The sequence below is a fragment of the Ammodytes marinus genome (assembly GCF_949987685.1).
Source record: "Ammodytes marinus genome assembly, chromosome: 13".
Lineage (NCBI taxonomy): Eukaryota > Metazoa > Chordata > Actinopteri > Uranoscopiformes > Ammodytidae > Ammodytes > Ammodytes marinus.
The window spans coordinates 27,578,937-27,599,059 of NC_137217.1; the positions used below are offsets into that span (position 1 = coordinate 27,578,937).

Genomic DNA, 20,123 nt, shown 5'->3' on the forward strand with positions numbered 1-20,123 from the left:
ATACATGTGGTCATATTAAAGCTCAGTTTAAAGAAAAAAAAGATAACCCCCATCCTAACTTCAACAATACAAAAGTTATATTGGTTTGTCAGATAGGCTATACCTGGATTTGTCCTATTTCTAACCCCGAATTTGATAATAATGATAACCATAGTTCTACTATTTCAATGTTGTGATATAGGCCTACTCCTACCTAATACACTTGACATGCAAATATTGAACCTGTCTTTCACTCATCTACAGAGTCTAATGAAAATATGCCTTGCAGCATAGCTGTTTATTAACAAAGAAGGTTGAACACCAATATACAGTATATATAAAGGTGGAGCCAGCGCTTCTTATCAAAATCAATGTTGACAAAATCAATGATGTCTCATCAAGATCTGCGACCTGTCTTTACTGGGTGTGTCCTGAAAAAAACTGTGACTCACTCAACCTTTAACCCGTTGTCTAATAGAACTTCCACACTTACCCTAAGGTCATATGGGGCAATTTAGCAGATCAGGTTTCCCCTTTGGTAGGACATTAGGACGAAAATGAAGCTTTTTCTAACTTTGGGGCACCATAATAGCACATCGGCCCATCACTTTTTTGATCTGAATTGGCACCTTAAACGCTTAATTATTCGCCCTAAGACAGCAGCTTAAGGACCCCTTTGGTGTGACCTTAGGGCAAAAAGGAGTGCATATACCACTGATACAGCATAATGTCTTAACCCTGACTCTCTCTCTAGTCATGTGACAAGTTTGTGCAACTGCTTTTTTGTATCTCATCATGTCTCAAACACACAATCAGCTCCTCCAAGGCTTAAGTGTGTGTGTGTGTGTGTGTGTGTGTGTGTGTGTGTGTGTGTGTGTGTGTGTGTGTGTGTGTGTGTGTGTGTGTGCCCCTGAGTCTCATGACCCCTCATGACACTGATTGGAACAGTATCATGCTTGACTCTGATTGATCAGCTGATGCTCTTATTAGTGATGGGGCTGCATGCCAAAGGACTGACTGACATTATGTTGCTGTCTCAAACTTATGCCCTGAACTGTCTAGGGAACTGTTAACATAGGCCACCCTGCCTCTATGATTCCCAGTCATCATGCGATGGTGTTGATAACCATGTGCAATATTGCAATAGAATGTCCCTGACACACGAATAAAACAATTACCACAAGCGACACAACACACAATGACATAATGTACACAAAGCACATCACATTACTTCAAGGTTCATATCCTTTCACATCTCTGTCTGAACAAATGGCCTTCACTTCAGACACAATTTAACGACCCTGAACACATCTCAGACTGATTGCAGTGCAGCCCCTGTCCTTGTAGTATTTGCTCGCCACCTAGTGGTAACAGGTGAAAATTGGCACTTTTAACAATTGTGAATGTGCCAGGGGCCATTTTGAACCGCACGGCGGTCTTAGCACACGCTTTACTGGTGTGTGAGAAATGTGTAAGACGTTAATAAACAGGAAAAGACACAAACGTGGACAAATAAACCCCCTGAATTGGATCAATTGCCAAAAGGAGTTATTCACCCCAAAGCAATTACAGTGAGTATATTACAACGTAGCCTACATCACGCTTAATTAAGCATTGCTATAGAAGACTATGTGCAATCATAGCCATAGGCTAATTTCCTGTGAACAATATTTTCCACCGCACATTCAATTTCCCGGATGAGAGATAACACTGGATCTGTCTTGCACATGTAGTATTTATCCGCTTTAGTAGCCTATTTTGAGAAAAGGGATAGGCAGCTATTTGAAATTTGCATAATTTATTTAATTTAAAAAAAAATATTTTGATTGGTGACCTGATAATTTGTCTTTCTAAAGCTGACCTATGTCTCAGAAGATATAGTGGCCTAAAATGTACAACCCCTTTACATTCTCCCTGTGTAAAGAAGGCAAACACACACCTTAAATTCGGTTAAGTTTGGTGAGACAGAGGGTTTGAATATTCCATCTTAAAAAAACTAGGTTAACTGCAACTTGCGCTGCTTTCTTGGAGATCTCACTGCGAAAACTTTCTCCGCGGACTTCTTTCCTTAAACTTGGCCGCTCCCTCTCTTGTTTGAGACCAATTAATGAGGCGACTAAACTGCATTAATTGGGTGGTTAATTGGCCCTTGTAGATGCGCGGCCTGGCTGGCTGCTTTCTGGTTCCGCTGGCTCTTAACGCACGGCCATCCCTCCAGTCCCTCCACTTTTCCAGACATCACAATCCCACCTTGTCACAGCGGTTTAGGGTCAATCCTCTCTCAGACGGGAGGGTAACCTACACTCTGGCGCCGTGGAGCCCCCCGCCCGCACGCGCGCCCGTTCGCCACCTCTGGATCCCCACTTCTATCAGTAGCTATACACCTCCCACTCCATCTCGGTGTTTTATGTCTGCGTCACAACAAGTCGGTGGAGACTAGCGAGAGGCAGCTGGATGATGGCGTCTCTGGCGGCTTGATATCCCCCCGCGCTGCTCTTGACAAACCAATGCTGTTAAGCATCAAAACGGGAATATAGTGACGACATGACGAAACGGCACCGCGGAAGACGGACAAACTAGACTGAGAGACGGACGGACAGTCAGTCCCCCCCTTCCTCCCCCTCCTGCTCGCTGACGGCTTGACTGACACACACACACACACACACACACACACACACACACACACACACACACACACACACACACACACACACACACACATGCGCGCGCGCTCACAGACACCAAGTCGCTTGGCACAGACAGGGACATACATGCACATCATCCACTTTTTTGCAAACACGCAGGCTGCGCATCCGAGCGGGCAGTTTAATTGGGCAGCGGAAATCCACAGCAGATGAGGGCATTTCATGTCCAGGAATCACTGTGACCCCAACGGAAAGGAGTTCGACTTGACAGGTAGGCTATACCCTTCGCCGGCCAGCTTTAGGCTACTGACTGTAGGCTACAATTTGCCTGATTTCCTTATGATTCACAAAAGGCTACACTGCTGCTCTGATGTGCATCCTGCGTCTGTCTGTCTTGACTTAGAGTGCATGCACTGGAACAAATGCTCAGTGTGCAAGATATTATGCCCGCACACAGTCATTCCATGCATCTTTTCAAGTTGTTAAGATGTTGGGGAGAGGAAGAGGAAAGGCAGCAAAGTGCCTGGCAGACTCTCCAAGTCCTGGCTGCACACAGTGGCATTTTGCTCATTCAATCAAACTGTAGCCTATTGCAGCAGTCATCATGCAGTGCTTTGTTGCGTGCTTGCTTGTGTGTGTGTTTCATGTGTGTATGCAGTAATCATTTGTCTCTCTGCCTGTGTACTCACTCTCATCTTTCACTGTGGTGGATGTACAGACTGTCGCTATGCTCTGGTCTAAAGAGGAGGAGGAGGGAGGGATGTTGAGGGGGATTTTAACCCCTTTGCATCGTCTGAGAGGCAGCCAAAAACGCCGGGGCCATAAACCCCCTCTGTCAGCAATGGCAGCAAAGTATTCAGCGAATAAATCGGATTTCCATTTCACATGAGCCCTGCTCTCTTTCTCTCTCCCCTCTCTTCCCTCTCTCTCTCTCTTCTCAGGATGGGGGGAGTAAGTGAAGGAGATGATGTGTTGGCTCGATGGAGTGATGGACTACTGTACCTCGGCAACGTGAAAAGAGTAAGTGCATGTGTGTGTGTGTGTGTGTGTGTGTGTGTGTGTGTGTGTGTGTGTGTGTGTGTGTGACAGAAAGGTACTTTTGAGTGTGTCTGTGTATAGTGTGTTCCCTTGGATTTTTGAAAAGACTTCCCATTTAGTTTTGCCAATCTTTCTGCTCACCTGCTGCTATCTCCCCCCTCAGGTGGACGGAGTGAAGCAATGTTGTCTGGTGAGATTCGAGGACAACTCGGAGTTCTGGGTGCTGAGAAAGGACATTCACTCCTGTAAGAAAAAAAACCTCCCTTTTCTCTCCCTCTCCCCCTCGGCTATAGAAAAGTAAATAAACAGCTTCCTGTTGGGAACACTTATTGTATTTCTTCGGTTAAATGCTCCTAGTTTCAGTTCTTAGAATGCCCAGATGCCTTGGCTGAACTCAAAGTAATGGTCTTTGTTCCCGCTCTGAAACTTTGCCTTAGGAGTTAAAGGAATACTTTTTCTGATTCCTTCCTCCTCTGAGCCAATAGCTTTGTACCTTTTGTCTCGGGAGCTCTGAATTGTCGTCCCAAGAAAAATGCGGTGAAGAAATTACAGTCACATCCAAGGTTACGATGCTGAGTGCTCTTAGTATACCGATGAGGGCCACGTTGAGATTGTAATTGGTGTATTACAGCCTATTTATGAATTTATTAGACTAATGACTCCCGGGGGGGAAACGGTGCCCCTGCACTCCGCCTAACATCAGGCGAAGGGGGGGAAGTTGGACGCTTGTTAGGACCTGGCTGAATATCCGCCCGTCAAATGAAGTGAAATCTAAAAGGGTACAGGAGACACTGAAATCAATGAGGTGGCAAGGATGTGAATCAATATACATAAATTAACGCTGTTGACTGCTTTCCCTCTGTCTTCTTCCTCTTTCACATTTACTTCCTCCCCTCCCCTCCCCTGCCGCTCTCTCTCTGTCTCTCCCTTTTATCTCTGTCTCTCTCTCTGTTTGCCACAGTCGCTGCTGGAGTGGAAGAAGTTTGCTGTATTTGTGATGCTCCGCCTCTTAAAGAACCCCTCATAAATTGTCTTAAATGTCGCCACGGTAAGGAAGCACGCCTGATCATACGCTGGCAAGCCGTTGTTTCTCTAGCGGCTCCTGCACTGACCTTGAAGATGTGATTTGACACAGTGTGGGGAATAACAGTGTAGCTCTTTAAGAATAACAAAAGAGAGAAAAGAAAAAACAGAAAACCATATTTAGTACATGATAGATGTGAGTTGTTGCACCTGAATCTTGACTAGAATGTAAATGAGATCACTATAGAGTCTTATTCACAGACTGGAATGCCACTTTGGTTGGGCTAATGTAAAGATTCCCTAACTGAAAGAATAGTTTATTTCAGTCATGCTGTATAAGGAACATTTCTGTGAATTGAAACTGACCCTCCACAAAATATCAACGTATATATTAACATCATTCATTCAATAAAATTTCAAACAATCAATGACTGACAGAGGAATAGTCTGAAGCCCAAGGTTTTTTTTGCCTCACTATAATCCATTCAATGACCAAGTATATCCACTGCAAGATAGAGGAAACAAAAAAATATGAACATTGAAAATGAAAACAATCTGCATCCAGTAATAATTGTCTAATTTGTATATATTTATTTATTTTACAAAAGTAGAATTTTTCCATTCAAATTCTTAAATTATTTTTTATTTTTTTATCCAGAATCTTTGAATGTAAAAATATTAAGCATTTCTCTAAGTGTAACTACTGGACATTAGAAGTCCACGCTCAGTGTGTGTGTGTGCACCTGCTTCCAAACATGTTAGTCCTGTTCTTACGTGCACCTCTTGAACTCACATTTAAAGCCAGTGCATAAAAACTTTCCTTCTATCGCAGGTAAAAGTGAAAACAGCGATTGAGAGTCAAACTCAGTGCACTTAAATCATTCTACACAGTGAAGGTCAAACATCCAAGGCAGGTTACAATAAGCCAAAGACATTTTGGACCGGAGGAAGCCTTTAAAAGCTTTATGATGAAATGAAACATAGTGAGGTTCAAATGGTAAGAGATTTTCTTTTACAAACAGGATGCACTAGCAGGAAGGAGCAGCCAATGTTACTGTCATGTCTTCACGGCTCTGTCAGACGAACACGGTTGTTGACAGTTTTGTTTTGAGGAAAAAGCACACACAAAAACAAAAATATACTCCCTAGGTGCAAATCATATAGTCAAATATTTTTGCATGCTGCTGAAAAACCAACCAGCAGAGCAGCACTATACACACACACACGGAGCAGCTCGGCCATTATTTCCACTCGGGCTGTCTGTCTTGTAAACAGGAATTAAACGCTCTGCCTCCTTCTCCCCCATTACAGGTTATCATCCAGAGTGCCACACGCCAACCATCGAACCGGAAGCTGACAGCGATTCCTGGATATGTCGGCAATGTGTCTTTGCTGTCTCAACCAAGGTCAGGGCTGCTAATCTCTCTCTGTCTCTAACACACACTCTGCGGGGGGGGGGGGGGGGACATTCAGAGTATAATATGGGGAGAAATCCAGTCAAAATATATCCGGCTTTTCCTCTGCAATTATACTGTTGTGTGCAGCAGAAAATGGGCTTATCCGAGTCAAAAAAAAAAACACACGCACTAATTCCCCCCCCCCCCCCCCAGTATCAAGCTCAATATGAGATGTTCTACATTGTGTCCGAGAGAAATCATGAGGAATCAATAGTTATGAGGCTGAAAAATTACGCTGAAGTTGAGGGAAAGTACATTTAAAGTCAATCAATCACGCGTGCTCCAGTTTCTGTAGATGGGGAGATGAGAGAGCGGCCATTTAATTATCAATCGGTCAATGTCCGTATCTCATTGTCCAGACTTCCGCTGCTTGGGACACTATCTCTCACGGCTGACCTACAATAAAACCAGACGGATTGCTTTCTCCCCGCCGAATGTGATCTGTCTCTCCCTCCCTCTCTCTCTCTCTCTCTCTCTCTTTCTCTGTCCTGACATGACAGTGATTTGAAGGGGGTCACCAACCAATCGCTTCTGTCCTAAAATTGTCTTTTCAGAGAGGAGGGGCCCTCAAGCGGGGACGCTTCGCCCGGCTCATGCAATTTATGAAACTCCGGCTCCCGTACCAGCTGTCGTCGTTAGACTGGGACCCGCAGCATCTGACCAATCAGCAACAGTGTTACTGCTACTGCGCCGGGCCTGGAGAGTGAGTGACGCTGCAGAGTGCGGTTTTAAAAGTTTAGCTCATGCACTTTAGCATTGGGGCGTTTTCTTTAATAGCGTGATCTTTCTTGGGGATTATTTGCAAATGGCATGCAGCCTGTCAGACTAGTGTCAAACAGTATTAACACGATTTCTGAGAGTTCCGTGGATGGAATGATATTTGAGTGATGTTGTTTACTGTTTGTTTACCAATTTAAGATAAGATGAGATAACACTTTATTTTCCGTTTGCACGAAAATTTGTCCTGCATCACAAGCTCCAACATTTATACAATTAAACAGGAACAGCAACATGAAGACATGAGACAGGCAACATTAAAAACATATAACACCTATGAATAATAAATATGATGGAGAAAGGGGGGTCTAGCCCTGCAAGAGTGGTCATCAATGATCTTGGTAACAATTTAGGTACTGTAAGGTGAGTCAGGTAACTTTGTGTTGCATTAGCTTGAATTTTTTTTTTGTCTCAAACACCAACCACTTGGCGCATTCAAACAGTATAAAACAAACAGCTATATCTTTACTAGTAGTAGGATGAGGTGGGACTTTACACCCGAAGACACATTTCAGCTGAATAAATGTAAACTGTCAGCTTCAGTCATCAGCATTCAATCTTCCCCCTCAATTATGCATAGATACAGATTGCTCTGGTGACAGATGTTTGACACATTCATTCCCTCATGTGCTTGAAGTCTCCTGATGTGATTTCATGTTGTGGTTCCGCAGGTGGAACCTGAAGATGTTGCAGTGTGGAGGCTGTGGTCAGTGGTTCCACGAGGCCTGCACACAGTGTCTAACCAAGCCACTGCTGTATGGAGACAGGTGTGTTACTGAAAAAATATCTGGATAGTTAATGATTTGAAGTAGAATTTTGTTTACATGTTAAATTAATGTTATTGGGCCCCCCAAGCTTTTGGTATCTTATTCCAGAGTTCCGATTGCTATGTCTTGCATCCCCTAAAAGTGTACCATGAAATTGTTTCTTGATGATATTATGACGCGTGAATAAGCTAAACTCAAAGAAGATTACAGTAAATATAGATGAATTAGTATGGATGCCAAACATTAACAATTTTGACAAATTTTGACAAATACACTCTGAATAAGTTCATATGAACACAAAAATCCCTACATTTGTAATGGGGTTTTTCAAACAAATATTAAATAGCTGGGAGTAAAAATATATAATTTCTGATAATTATGTATTGGCTGATTTCGTCTTTTTTACACAAATCTTAAATGAAAATTTTCGGCACTAATCTCTCACATTTGTTCATTTATGAACTGCCAAAAATGGAGATAACAGTCAAGCAAATAAATAAATAAATATAAGATGTCACTATATTTTGAACATTAAAAAAATCCTTTAAATAACAATTCAATGAAGACATTCGCTGCAACTAATGCTTATATAAAGACACAACTATATTCAGTTTCCCCTCAATAATACAGAAAAGCAGCACATTTGAGAAGCTTTTCACTTGATGAATAGCAAACAATAAATCGATTGTTTGTCAAGAGTGTTGTAAATCATTTTCTCTTTCCATCCACATTAATCTTCATCTACTCTGATGAAGATACTCAAATGAAGACGTCTACATGGCAGCTCCACTTGTCAGGAAATTACCTTAATTAGCCTAAGACTCCATTATTAGTGTGCGCGTTGATGTACTCACTGACTTGTGTTACAAGGACAGGAGCGCCTCACACACCCAGAGCTAAGGGACTGTGACAGACAGCAGAGCAGACATATCACCTCTCTTGTGGTGGTTCAGATGGGATGTTTGGAGGATATGCTTGCCACTGATCGCAATGCATTCTAATGAGCTTCATGTCATGCGTCAAGGCATGTAATAAAATGTATCCGGCCATTAAAGGTGCAGTCAGCAATTCTGGAGAATGCTTGTTCACAATTTTTTATTTTTTTGTCAAAGTCAGTGGATATCTCCTCCCGATTCGCTACCTGTCCGTAATGTGTGCGCTGGAAAAAAAATCCAGTGTTTTTACACCCTTTGTTTACATACCATTTGTTTACATTTATTATCCGTTTCCAGAGCCTAGACTGTGTATTAACTCCCGATTTTTTTACTCCCGAGCACATACTCAGTACAGACAGGTAGTGGATCGTGAGGAGATATTCACTGATTTTGACAAAAAGTGATTTTGACCAGTGTTCTCCACAATCCCTGACTCTTGTCATTGAGTTACTATTGTCATTAAGCATCTGTGTTAGCCAACTGGGTTCTAAGCACACCCTGAGGCCATGTTATCTGCCAAACCTGTCCTAGTAGGGGTGGAAGGTGGAGGGTGGAGGGTGGGAGGGATTAGATTTTGATTGACAGTCGGGGCGAGTGAGGCCGGATTGGTGCAAACATCTGCCGAGCAGGTGATGGAGGAAGAGTGAAGAGTTCACAGGTGGAATAGTAAGCGTGTGCTGCTGTCATAATGTGTCTGCGCTTCTTCACTTTTCCAAATGACCTTCAGCAAACACATGCACATAGACGGCGGACATAAGGGCGTCGCCGTCTGAGCTGAGTTTCAGGGTCACCCCCAACAGAAGGCTATCATAGTGGAACAGATTCACCTGTCTGATCATTCCTAGTTCAGGTTCATTTATATGATGAAATGTTTAGAGAAGAAATACATGATGACTGTAAGGGAAGTAAAAGGCTTAAAATAGTTTTTTTTAAAACAGTTAATTTTCTTTAAAAGACAACAGATGAGAATACAGATTGCGCAGGAGACAATCAAAACAAGACTTGAATTTCACATACAACATTCAAAGAAGACGGCTGTGTAAATGAAAAACAAACCCATCTATGAGGAGAAAAACAACACACGTTTCTACATACATATGCTCGTCTGATTTTAATGATGTTTTTCCCCCATGTGTCTTTCTACAGATTTTATGAGTACCAGTGCTCCGTATGTACAAAGGGACCAGAGACCATCCAGAGACTACCCATGACCTGGTGATGTTAACAGTAAAAACCTTTACTGGCATGTTAGCTGCACAATAATCACCAGAACTGTAGGCAATGGTTGTTTGAAAAAAGCATCAGAAGTTCAAAGCATTTTCTTTTTCTTCTGCAATCACATTTTAAAGAATAAGTCATCTTTTCAGTACATTTCAGGTGAAGTTTATAAAGCTATTAATTTTGTCAGTGAGTACTAGCACATAGAGAGATATTTCTGTATGTAATCCAACTTAAGTGTATCAAACCTAAGTCAAAAATATTGTTAAATATTGTGAAGTATCATATAACATTCTGGCAATTGTTGCTGTGTCTTATGATCTAATTTCTTACTTTTTGTTTTTGTTTTTTGAATTTTAAACTGCAGGGTGGACTTGGCTCATCTAGTGCTCTACCATCTCTCGCTGTGCTGCAAGAGGAAATACTTTGATTTTGACCATGAAATCCTGTCCTTCACCAATGAGAATTGGGAGTCGTTGCTGCTTGGCGCGGTATAGATATTTCCTCATTTAAACACCATGATGAAATGATGTGAAACGCTGCCAGCCCTTTTGCATTGGAGATTTAAAGCCTATTAAGCACCATTAAAGTAAAATTTAAAGTAAAAAAAAAAGAAAAAGAAGTATGACCTCTGTGTACGCTTAAAGGGGAACACCACTAAGTTAATGAATTGCATTTAACATTGTATTTTTTAACGATGTAGGATGGTTGTGCCCCTGCCTTTCCAAATGTGTTCATCTCAATTGATTTCTAGAGTGGATGTAATTTAGCACTATGACAGTTACCTGAAAGTGAATTTTGTTACAATATGTTTTCTTATAATTTATCATGTTGGTTTGGTTTGCATTTTTCAATTCTTTGAGCTGACGTTTCAGCCGGTCATCATTTAGTTCAAACTATTTGAACTTTTATACCATACTTTCAGCTAACTATTTTAAACGATTAATCCATTATTTTTAGCTAACAGCTTTGCCAATTTATACATTACCTTTAAATAACTATTCAATAGTTTAACCAATACTTTTGGCTTACAATTTTACCTATATTTCCTACTTTGAGCTTATCATAGCTGGTCTTAGTGACTATAAACGAAAGGATGCCTGGTTAGGAATTACTGTTTTTCTGAGATTTCCCTGTACATCCATCTGAGGTTGTGTTGTTCTTTGGTTCTACTGTTAGGAATCCTGTTGTTTTTTAAAGGATATTTCGAAATGTATTGTTTGTTCTGTCATAACCTTCAAAACCGTCTTTTTCGGTCATGTAGCTTCAAAATTGTTTACAATACACCATAGCAGCTGCCAGCGACTGCAAAAGACAATTATCGAAGGCATTAAAGGTTTTCTGTCTGATGGCCGTGTGCACTGTGTAAACACAGCTTTGATTTTTCATTCTTGTCTGTCCTCTAGCTCTCTGACACGCCAAGGCAAGACCGCTGTCACAATCTCCTCAACGCTCTCAACTCCCACAAGGACAGGTAAGTCACCGCATATGATGAGAAGAATAAACACCGGCCACACATGACTAGATTGACGATTAGGGCTCCGAGAATAGAAGGGTACTCGTTTGGACATGCAGGCTGAAATAAGCAAGGTGAAATACGTGACTTTTTTCTTTTAATTAAACCTTGTCTGTTTTCAACTGAATTTTTCTTCTATTGAACCATTTTCAACGGCTATTATCTAAAAAAAAAAATTTCCAACACACTAAACCAAAAAGCTCAACCTTTAAATGGTAAATGGACTCCACTTATATAGCGCTTTTCCCTGTTTTTTCACAGACTCAAAGCGCTTTACATTGTTTTGTACACATTCACACACACATTCATACACCGATAGCAGCAGCTACCATGCAGGGTGCAAGCTAACTATCGGGAGCAATTCGGGGTTCAATGTCTTGCCCAAGGACATGTGGCGGGTAGGCGGTGGATCGAACCTCCGACCCTGCACTCCAGAGGTGACCTCCCTGCCCACTTCACCACTGCCGCCCCTTTAAACTACTTACATCAACTTCACTTTCCATAATGATTCTTAGCACTATTCGCAGGTTAATACAGACAGATTTGTTCATACGTTATTAATTTCCTTCATAACAACGCATAGCATTTTAAAGAACTATGTATTTATTGATCTATAATTAGACAAAAGGCTGTATCAAAAATATGTTCTTTATAAACACTCCACACTAATATGTTGTAAAAATTTGATAAAGATTTGAACTCTGGCTCTATCCAACATTTAAATATTTGGTTTTCAAAGAGATGCAAATATACACAACATTAGTTAGATATTGGTACCTTTGCATATTTATTCACACATTTCTTTTAATGTAAGTAATCAACTGGCAATGTTTCATGATGATATCTGTAAGTTAAAAATATCTCCCCATTCACCTGCAGTGTGTCGCCTTAAGTTCAGTATGAGCATCAAAGACGACAAATTAAAAATACAAAACACACATAAGGTGAAGGTCCATTTTGAGAACCAACACCAGACTGGACTGTGTGTTTTTCGATGTTTCCCTCAAGGTTTGTCTCCGGTAAAGAGATCAAGAAGAAGAAGTGTCTTTTTGGGCTCCAGGTCCGAGCCCCGCCTCCGCTGACGTCTGATTCGTCGCCGCTCATCACCGACCCACCAATCAACATCACCCACCGGAGAAGGTCAGAGTCAGGACAGTTCTGTCTTTTCAGCCTTTGTGTCAATATGAGCTCCGGCATTCCCACAGGGCATAGCGTCATTACACATGAACAATTTAGAAATCAAAGGACTGCAATTCTCATATGCCAGCAAAAGTGTCTGTGTCTTTACAATCTCCTAAAATAGTTTCCGTTATGTGTGTGTGTGTGTGTGTGTGTAGTCTCGGATTTCATTTACATGCTTTTCAATTGAACTACTTTTTTAAGGATTTAGCTTGTGATTATTCGGATGGATTTTGCAGTGTAACAGTTTACATACGGTTTCACCTTATCAACTTAACTAGGGACCAGTGGTAAAGAATGTAACAGTCAAAGTCAGACTGCTGACTTACACCTTATGTCACCACTATTAGGTTGTTCACACTGCTTTATTGATATTAAATATATTAATTTAAATTAAGCAAAATGCAAGTGAAGTGGTGTCTCTTTTAACTAGAGAGAGGGAGATGAAGAAGGAATAATAATTTATCCCAAAGGTGCACAATTGATTTACAGGAGCAGTCTTCTGGTTTTAGCCTACTGAAAACGTTAATACCCTCCAGAAGGCAAACCAGACTTCACCTTATCTTTTGTTCATCCTCAGGCCAAAATATCAACTTTGTACACAAGAATTCTGATAATCAAGTGCCATGCATATACCACATGCCATGTGAGGACGACCTAGAGAGAGATGCTGAACACATTGGTGCTACTACGAGGATTAATCCCCTTGATCTTAATGACCTCGTGGTCTTTTCTGCAGCATCGCCCTCAGGACAAAATATAAATTCGTACTACCTGTACGACTGTAATTATAGAAAAATGTAGAGTGTGTTGTTCATTTCATTCAGCATTTTCAAAATGTGGGGTTTCATTGACATTTCAAAGTGCCCTTTTTGAAATATTTATTCAAACCAGTGTATTAACCGGCTAATGCCCTAAGGTCATACAGGTGTTCAGCGCCAAAATCAGCAGGGCATGTGTGTGTGTGTGTGTGTGTGTGTGTGTGTGTGTGTGTGTGTGTGTGTGTGTATGTGTGTATGTGTGTGTCACAACTATTTTGGCCAAAACCAATATTCACCCAATATCTGGGGCCTGTCAGCAAGCACAGGCCCCACATGGGTTCACGTGGAGGAGGTGCCCTTTTTTATTTCATTTTTTGCCCCTTCCCTGTATATAGTCTGAGCCAAGTCAGGAGACAAATTCAGCTTCAAGCAGAAGAACAAGGCATGGAGTAGCGTTCATTATATTATTCTTTTTCATATATTTTTCACCTCTCTGCGGCTGATGCCTGGGCTCATATATATGTAAAATGTGTTACTTATATAATACATCAAAATCATGCAGCATATGGACCTGCTGCTCTCATCTTCTTTGTATTTTAAACCCTTCAGTTGGCTTGTATGGTGACCCACTATTAAACTAAACATTGCACATTGGCACTGTGTATGTGTGTGTATGTGTGTATGTGTCTGTCTATGCTTGTATATTCATTTATGTGTGTCTTTGTCAACCCACAGCCCCTTGTCACTTCCCTGCCAGAGGAGAGTTGGGGGGCCAGAGTCGCGTAAATCAAAGCGTCGCATCATGGAGACACAGGTCAGTGCCTTTCGAATCATGGCGGTCTGGGCCACAAAACCTCTGATTATTTTTGTTCTCCTTTTCTTATGCAGGCAGGTAAACAGCCGCCTGCGATCCAAATAACCTGTCAGTCAGACGGCGGTGATGAAGGTTCATTTGGCAGTCTAGATCAGTCGGCGTGCCTTTTTAACACCCAGTGCAGCTCAGTGCCTCCCTCTGTATTTTTTCTTCCTCCTTCCCTTTCTGTGCTGCATGTTTACCGCCCGCTGATGCTTCACAGTCGACGGTTAGACTAAAGGTGTATATAGCGTGTGTGAGAGAGATGAGCCGTTGTCGTGCGTGTCGCTCTGGTAAAATGTATAATTCAAATGCAATCTTGGCAGCACAAAAACAACCCGCTCATGTATTTCATCAACATCTGCAGCTCAGCAGGCGCATTTATCATGATCATCAAACCCCGATTCCCTAGCGGCTCACACTGAAACACATGACATGTGGCAGTTACTATTTTTACACACGCTTTTCTTAACGGAGGAAGAATGCTCGTTGTGCTGTGTCCTCCTCCTACACTCTTGATCCGTGTATGTTGTGCACATACAGTAATCCTGGAACAATATGCTGCACAGAGCACTATCGTTTTCTCTCTCTCTGGCACATCCAGGCCCCATTGTGCCCCGTCTGATTGATGCTAATCTGCGTGTGCCTTGGAGGAGCAGGCTTCGTTTGTAGTGTGGGGTGGGGGGGGCTTGGGGGGGGGGGGGGGGTGAGATGGGAAGGAATGATGATATGTGTGTAGCCCGGGATCATTTCCAAGTGCACTTTGCAGTCGATTACAGTTTGGCCAGGTGGCGTTGGCACCTTGACAGTGCAGCACTGACAGAGCACATCCATTTAAAGGCGCAGACGTCGACGGAAGGCCACTGAATAATAATCTGGAATCCGTATAGTAAAGCTAGAGAAGGGAATGATAATGTGCCGCCATATGTCACAGGCCGTCTATGAGAAATGTAGAAACCTTTAGGTGGCGTCTCACAAAATTACATTTGTTGATTGATCTGATGGTGCTCTGATGTTTTTACTTTTCGTCGTGAGTGAGTCGACGTGTCAGGACTGCTGCCTCACTAAGTGGCTAGCTGAAATGAGATGTGCTATGCAGGCCTTACATTAAGGCGGGACATCATACTGTCCTGTCTGATGAGCCCTGATGATGGGACTCACATTCATTAATGCTAGTAGTGTGGATTTATATGAGCGTCTGATTTACGGCAATTTAGAAACATGGAATTAAATCCGTCATCTGATTTTTTTAAGAATGCGAAAAATGTATATCAAGTCCCCTTTTCAGTATGCAACCTTTATCTAGACGTAATTAAACAAAAAGCTAAATGTCCCATGTGCAGAATTGGCTTCAAGCATGTCGAAGGATTGAGGTATCAGGGCTTGATTGACTCCTGTGAGGCTGTTGGCATCCATACAAGCTGATCCGTGTGTGTCTCCTGTGCCCAGGCTTGTCCAGCTCCAGTTGCTGCCAACCCCATTGATATACTGCCATGTTGCCATGGCTACATGGGAGGGGCTAACCTTTACAACTCCAGGAAGTCAGAGGAGGAGCTAGGTTTGAGGTAAGGAGTGCGGTACCATTTTGGATTCAGTGTTGATACATCATAGATGGTAATTAGGAAAGTGAAAGGGACAGGTAACAAGTAGTTTAAGTAACACATAGGTGCAGGAACAAAGAGGGTGCTCTCGTCCAAGTGAGTTTTTAATTTAATTGAGAGCGAATGTTGCTTGAAAAGATGCCTTTGAACTTTAATATTTCATTCATGTTTGGAATTCTGCTGCCACCCCAGTTCAACGGAAGTATAATTTATTTCCAATGAAGACGTTAAAAACCTTTTCTACAGTATTATTGTGTGCTCTTTTTACATACAAAGTATTTGAGCGACTCAGACGTCTGCATGGCTATTTGCATGTCTAGGTAGATGGCTCACTTTAAAAGTTGTGTCTGTACATTTTTTAAATTTTTTTTGCAAAACAACCTTTAAATTATGGGGAGAGTGGCCTAAGTTGTGCAACTTTTCACTCAAAGTGACTTTAAAGTAAGGCCTTGACAGTAAAGTCTCCAACTCAAATATGTACATATATTTCAGGGTGTTGTGCATCCCCGGCAAGAAAAACTTTGGATCTGGAATAAACTGTTGAAGAAATATAGCTTTCGGAAAAAAAGTTGTCTTGCACAACTTGCCCCCGGTGTGGTGTAAGTTGTGCGGTTGGAGAGAATACCATGGGGTGAATTGTGCCATTGCTATATATCTCATAAACTGTAATGCAAGACAAATCCATTAGACAATCACTTATTTAAGGTTTATTTAAAGTAAATAAAGTAAATAGTTGACAAAGATTGAAGGTCAATTTTCTTAAACAAGGCCTAGCAGATCTAATGGTTTTACCTGCAAAGCTCACAATGACAAAGTCACCATCATCATCTTTCTGGCCATCTGAACTCTCATCAGTGGTGTCGTTAAGTGGAATTGAGATGTCACTCTCTTCTGAGCTACTGTAGACAATCACTTTCTTTTGGTGACCAGCGTATACAGCCATGCCACTGGCACAACTCTCAGAAATGTACTTTGCACTAGTTGCTCCGTGCTTGTGGAACCAACTGCCACCTGACAAATGTGATTCCCTCTACATTTCTGCCTTTTAAATCAAGGCTCAAAACCCATATGTACACCCTGGTGTTTCCTCCCCATTAACTATCTTACCTCTGCACTACTATCTGTGTTTATGTGGATGTATGGGCTTTACGTCTTTTATTTTGGTTATTGTTATTTTACCTTCATTGTTTGCCTACTAAATGCACTATGTACAGCACTTTGGACAGTGCAAACTGTCATAAATGTGCTTTTATAAATACATTTTACTTACTTACTTACTTATAACTCACCTAGGCCCTTTGGCACAAATCACCCCAATCCCAGAATTTTGGATAATAAGCATGATGCAGCAATTTAGGGCTGACATTGTGCTAACTGTATAGACTCAACATGTAGCATACCAAAGCACTAAAACATGTGTCAAATGTTTTCAAACTTGTCTATAAGTGTTCAGACATAATAATCAAAAAACCTTGATCATGGAAATTTTACTTTGAAAGGCAAAACACAGTTTTTTTAGCTTAAATGTGCTTATATCTTATTCCTTGTGTCTCCCTTCTTTACAGGATGAGTCAAATGGATGGCTCTTCTTAAATATGTGGTCACATTTCCAATTTCTTCCACGGTTTTCTAGAAACAAGGGGTGGCACAACTTCCAAAATGCACAACTTAGGCCACTCTCCCCTATATACTGTATATATTTTTTACTTTAATGAAACACAGCTTGATGGAAATATTATTTTACCATAGAAATAAAGTTGTTAAGCAATCCTCGTCTCCAACCTGTGTGTCTGCTCCACAGCTCTCCACCCAAGCGGATGTACGCCCTGTACCACACCTCCTATAACGGAAATACTACACACTCCAGGAGCCTCCATCACTACAACAGGTTTAACTTATCTGTAATCCTCATTTCAAGATTCAAAATTCAAGATTCAAGATGTTAATTTGTCATATGCACAACTCTTACAGCAGCAGTCATTGGCAATGTGATTCTTGAGCCTCAGGCTCCTCTCAACAATGCAATATACAGCAGAAAGAAAAAAACACAGGTGAAGAGAGCCACCTGTGATACAAATAAACACATATGTAGCGCTTATATGTATAGTGGGTGTCATGGGGAAATGCACCTGTTGGAAGACCATTAATTAGTACTAGTATAGAATACCTAAATACATATTCACCTCATTACTTGATAATGTGAAAAGACTTGAAGCAGTGGTGAATGATGCCATCTTTAGTAACAATCATCTTGTCCTTGAAGGCCACCATAGCTTCTGTATGGGAGGGGGTAGAGAAAAAACTTTGCAATCGAACAATTTCACCACTAGATGATGCCACAATACTCATTTATTACACACTGCACCTTAACTTTATGTTGACTGATTATTTGAATAGTTATTTACACAAAAGTGCATTTGTAGCAAACGTTTAAAAAGCATCGAAAGGGATGAAAACATGGTATTTAAGCTTCTTTCTTCCTAAATTATACCTAGGTGAAACAACACCAAAACTAATCTGTCCCTTTCCCTGACTCCTGCGCTTGTCTCTTTACTTCTTTCCCTAGCGTTGAGGACACCTGCAGAGTACCACCGCCACCTTGCTTCCCGTACCCGCTCAACTCCAACGGCAGCCATCACCACCACCACCAACAACAACACAACCACCTTCACCAGCATCCCCATAACAACCACCAACACAGCCATCCACACAGCCACGTACACCAGCAGCAGCCAGGCCAGAAGCAGCCGGAGCCCCTCATCGTAAGAGACCTGCCCCCTTACCAGGCCTCCATGGGGGCAGGAGGGGGTGGAGGTGGAGGGGGTGGAGGTGGAGGTGGAGGACAGGTGGGGGTGGTGAATGGAGGAGGAGGAGGTGGGGACAGGAGCTGGGGCGGAGGGGAGGCGGTGAGGATCTTGGCGAGACGCGTCACGCCCGACGGCAAGGTGCAGTACCTGGTGGAGTGGGAGAACGTGGGTCTGTACTGACAGGACAGGAGAGCAAACACCAGACGCAATGACTGTTTTCGGAGTGGCCACAAGAATGCTACTATACTGTGTATGTTGCAGTAATGTGTGGCAGTGTTTAAAATACAAAACAAAAAAAATCCCTACACGTCGCAAATCCAGGTTGCTCTCATAGTATCACTCTCTATTCTACTATGTCATTATAGCCCCAGTACTCCTTACTAAATGTCCCTCTATTTGCTAGTGTTTCTCTGATATTTGTACTGTTAACTTTGGAATATGCCTTTGCATTTATCATGTTTTACAGTGGGAAGATATTTAAACCTCCGGATGATTTGTAAATCTTAAGGCCACATATAGAGGAGCAGGTTAGTACTCTGAGTGACAGTATGGTACAAGAGATAAAGGCTACAGTTTTTTTGTCTTTGTTAATAGTGAAATTAAAATGAATATTTAATATTGACCTTTTTCATTTTAAGAGGCAGGTTTGCCCCTGCTTCTAGACTTTGCGCTAAGCTAAGCTAACTATCTCCGGGCTGTATCACCTTCATGTTTAACGGACAGACATTAAAAGTGGTTTGAATCTTGGAAAACCCAATTTGGTGTAATAATAAAAAAGGGCCGAGTGCTCATTCCTGTAATGCTTTGCAGGCCAAAGGCCAAGGTTAAAAACTTACATTTTTGTCAAATTGTTCACTTTTCAAACCAAATGTTCTCCAGCTTTAGTCTAGACATCTCAACATCTAAGTTACTTGATTCAAATGATCAAATCAGTACTTTGAATAGAGAAAAGGAAAAGATGAAAATGTCACCTTTGCGTTGTCGCTCAAAAAAAGAATAACAAAGTAACCGATAATTCAATACCGATATCCAAGGCAACAGCCAGACCCCAACACCTTACCAACATCCTTTACTTATATAATTCCTTATTTATTAACCGATGGTTAATGTTACCATTGAGATCAGAGAGAAAATTAGCCCAGAAATGTGCATTGATGAATGGGTCAGCGAGCGGCATAATTACAGCTGGGTGGTGTCTACAGGCTAATCGTTAACCTTTGATTGGCCACGAAGAGACAGAGCAGAACAGCAGGTGTTACACTGTATTTTCAGCTACCCAGGAAGCTATTTAAATGCTTTGCTCAAGGGCACTTTGGTTGTGGTTGACGGATTGGACCTGGACTCTCCCATTCCTTTTCATCTGCTCAGCTTGTCTGACTTTGGCCTGGTAAAGGACAAATTCTCTGGAGGTTTTCATGTTTTCCTCTCTACGCAGTATGTTAATAAGAGATTGTATACATGTTATTTACGGGGTTACTTATTTGTTATGTTAGATTTTGTCATAATTTACATTTAGACTACTGTATGTATTAGAAATAGGAGCCCCACAAGAGGGCGTTTGTTTTAT

General features: G+C 41.6%; 1 protein-coding gene across 1 annotated transcript; it reads left to right on the forward strand.

The window, feature by feature from the left end:
• Positions 1–2,796: 2,796 nt before the first annotated feature.
• Positions 2,797–18,736, forward strand: phf1 (PHD finger protein 1; the record flags this gene model as incomplete). The annotated part of the gene is made up of 15 exons (XM_080040028.1): positions 2,797–2,895; positions 3,566–3,644; positions 3,826–3,907; positions 4,624–4,710; positions 5,997–6,091; positions 6,697–6,845; positions 7,591–7,686; positions 9,768–9,836; positions 10,207–10,330; positions 11,246–11,313; positions 12,364–12,495; positions 14,031–14,109; positions 15,598–15,713; positions 17,551–17,637; positions 18,316–18,736. Exons 2-15 carry the CDS (start codon positions 3,567–3,569, stop codon positions 18,734–18,736), a joined length of 1,683 nt encoding a protein of 560 aa, XP_079896154.1. The 5' UTR covers positions 2,797–2,895; position 3,566.
• Positions 18,737–20,123: the final 1,387 nt, after the last annotated feature.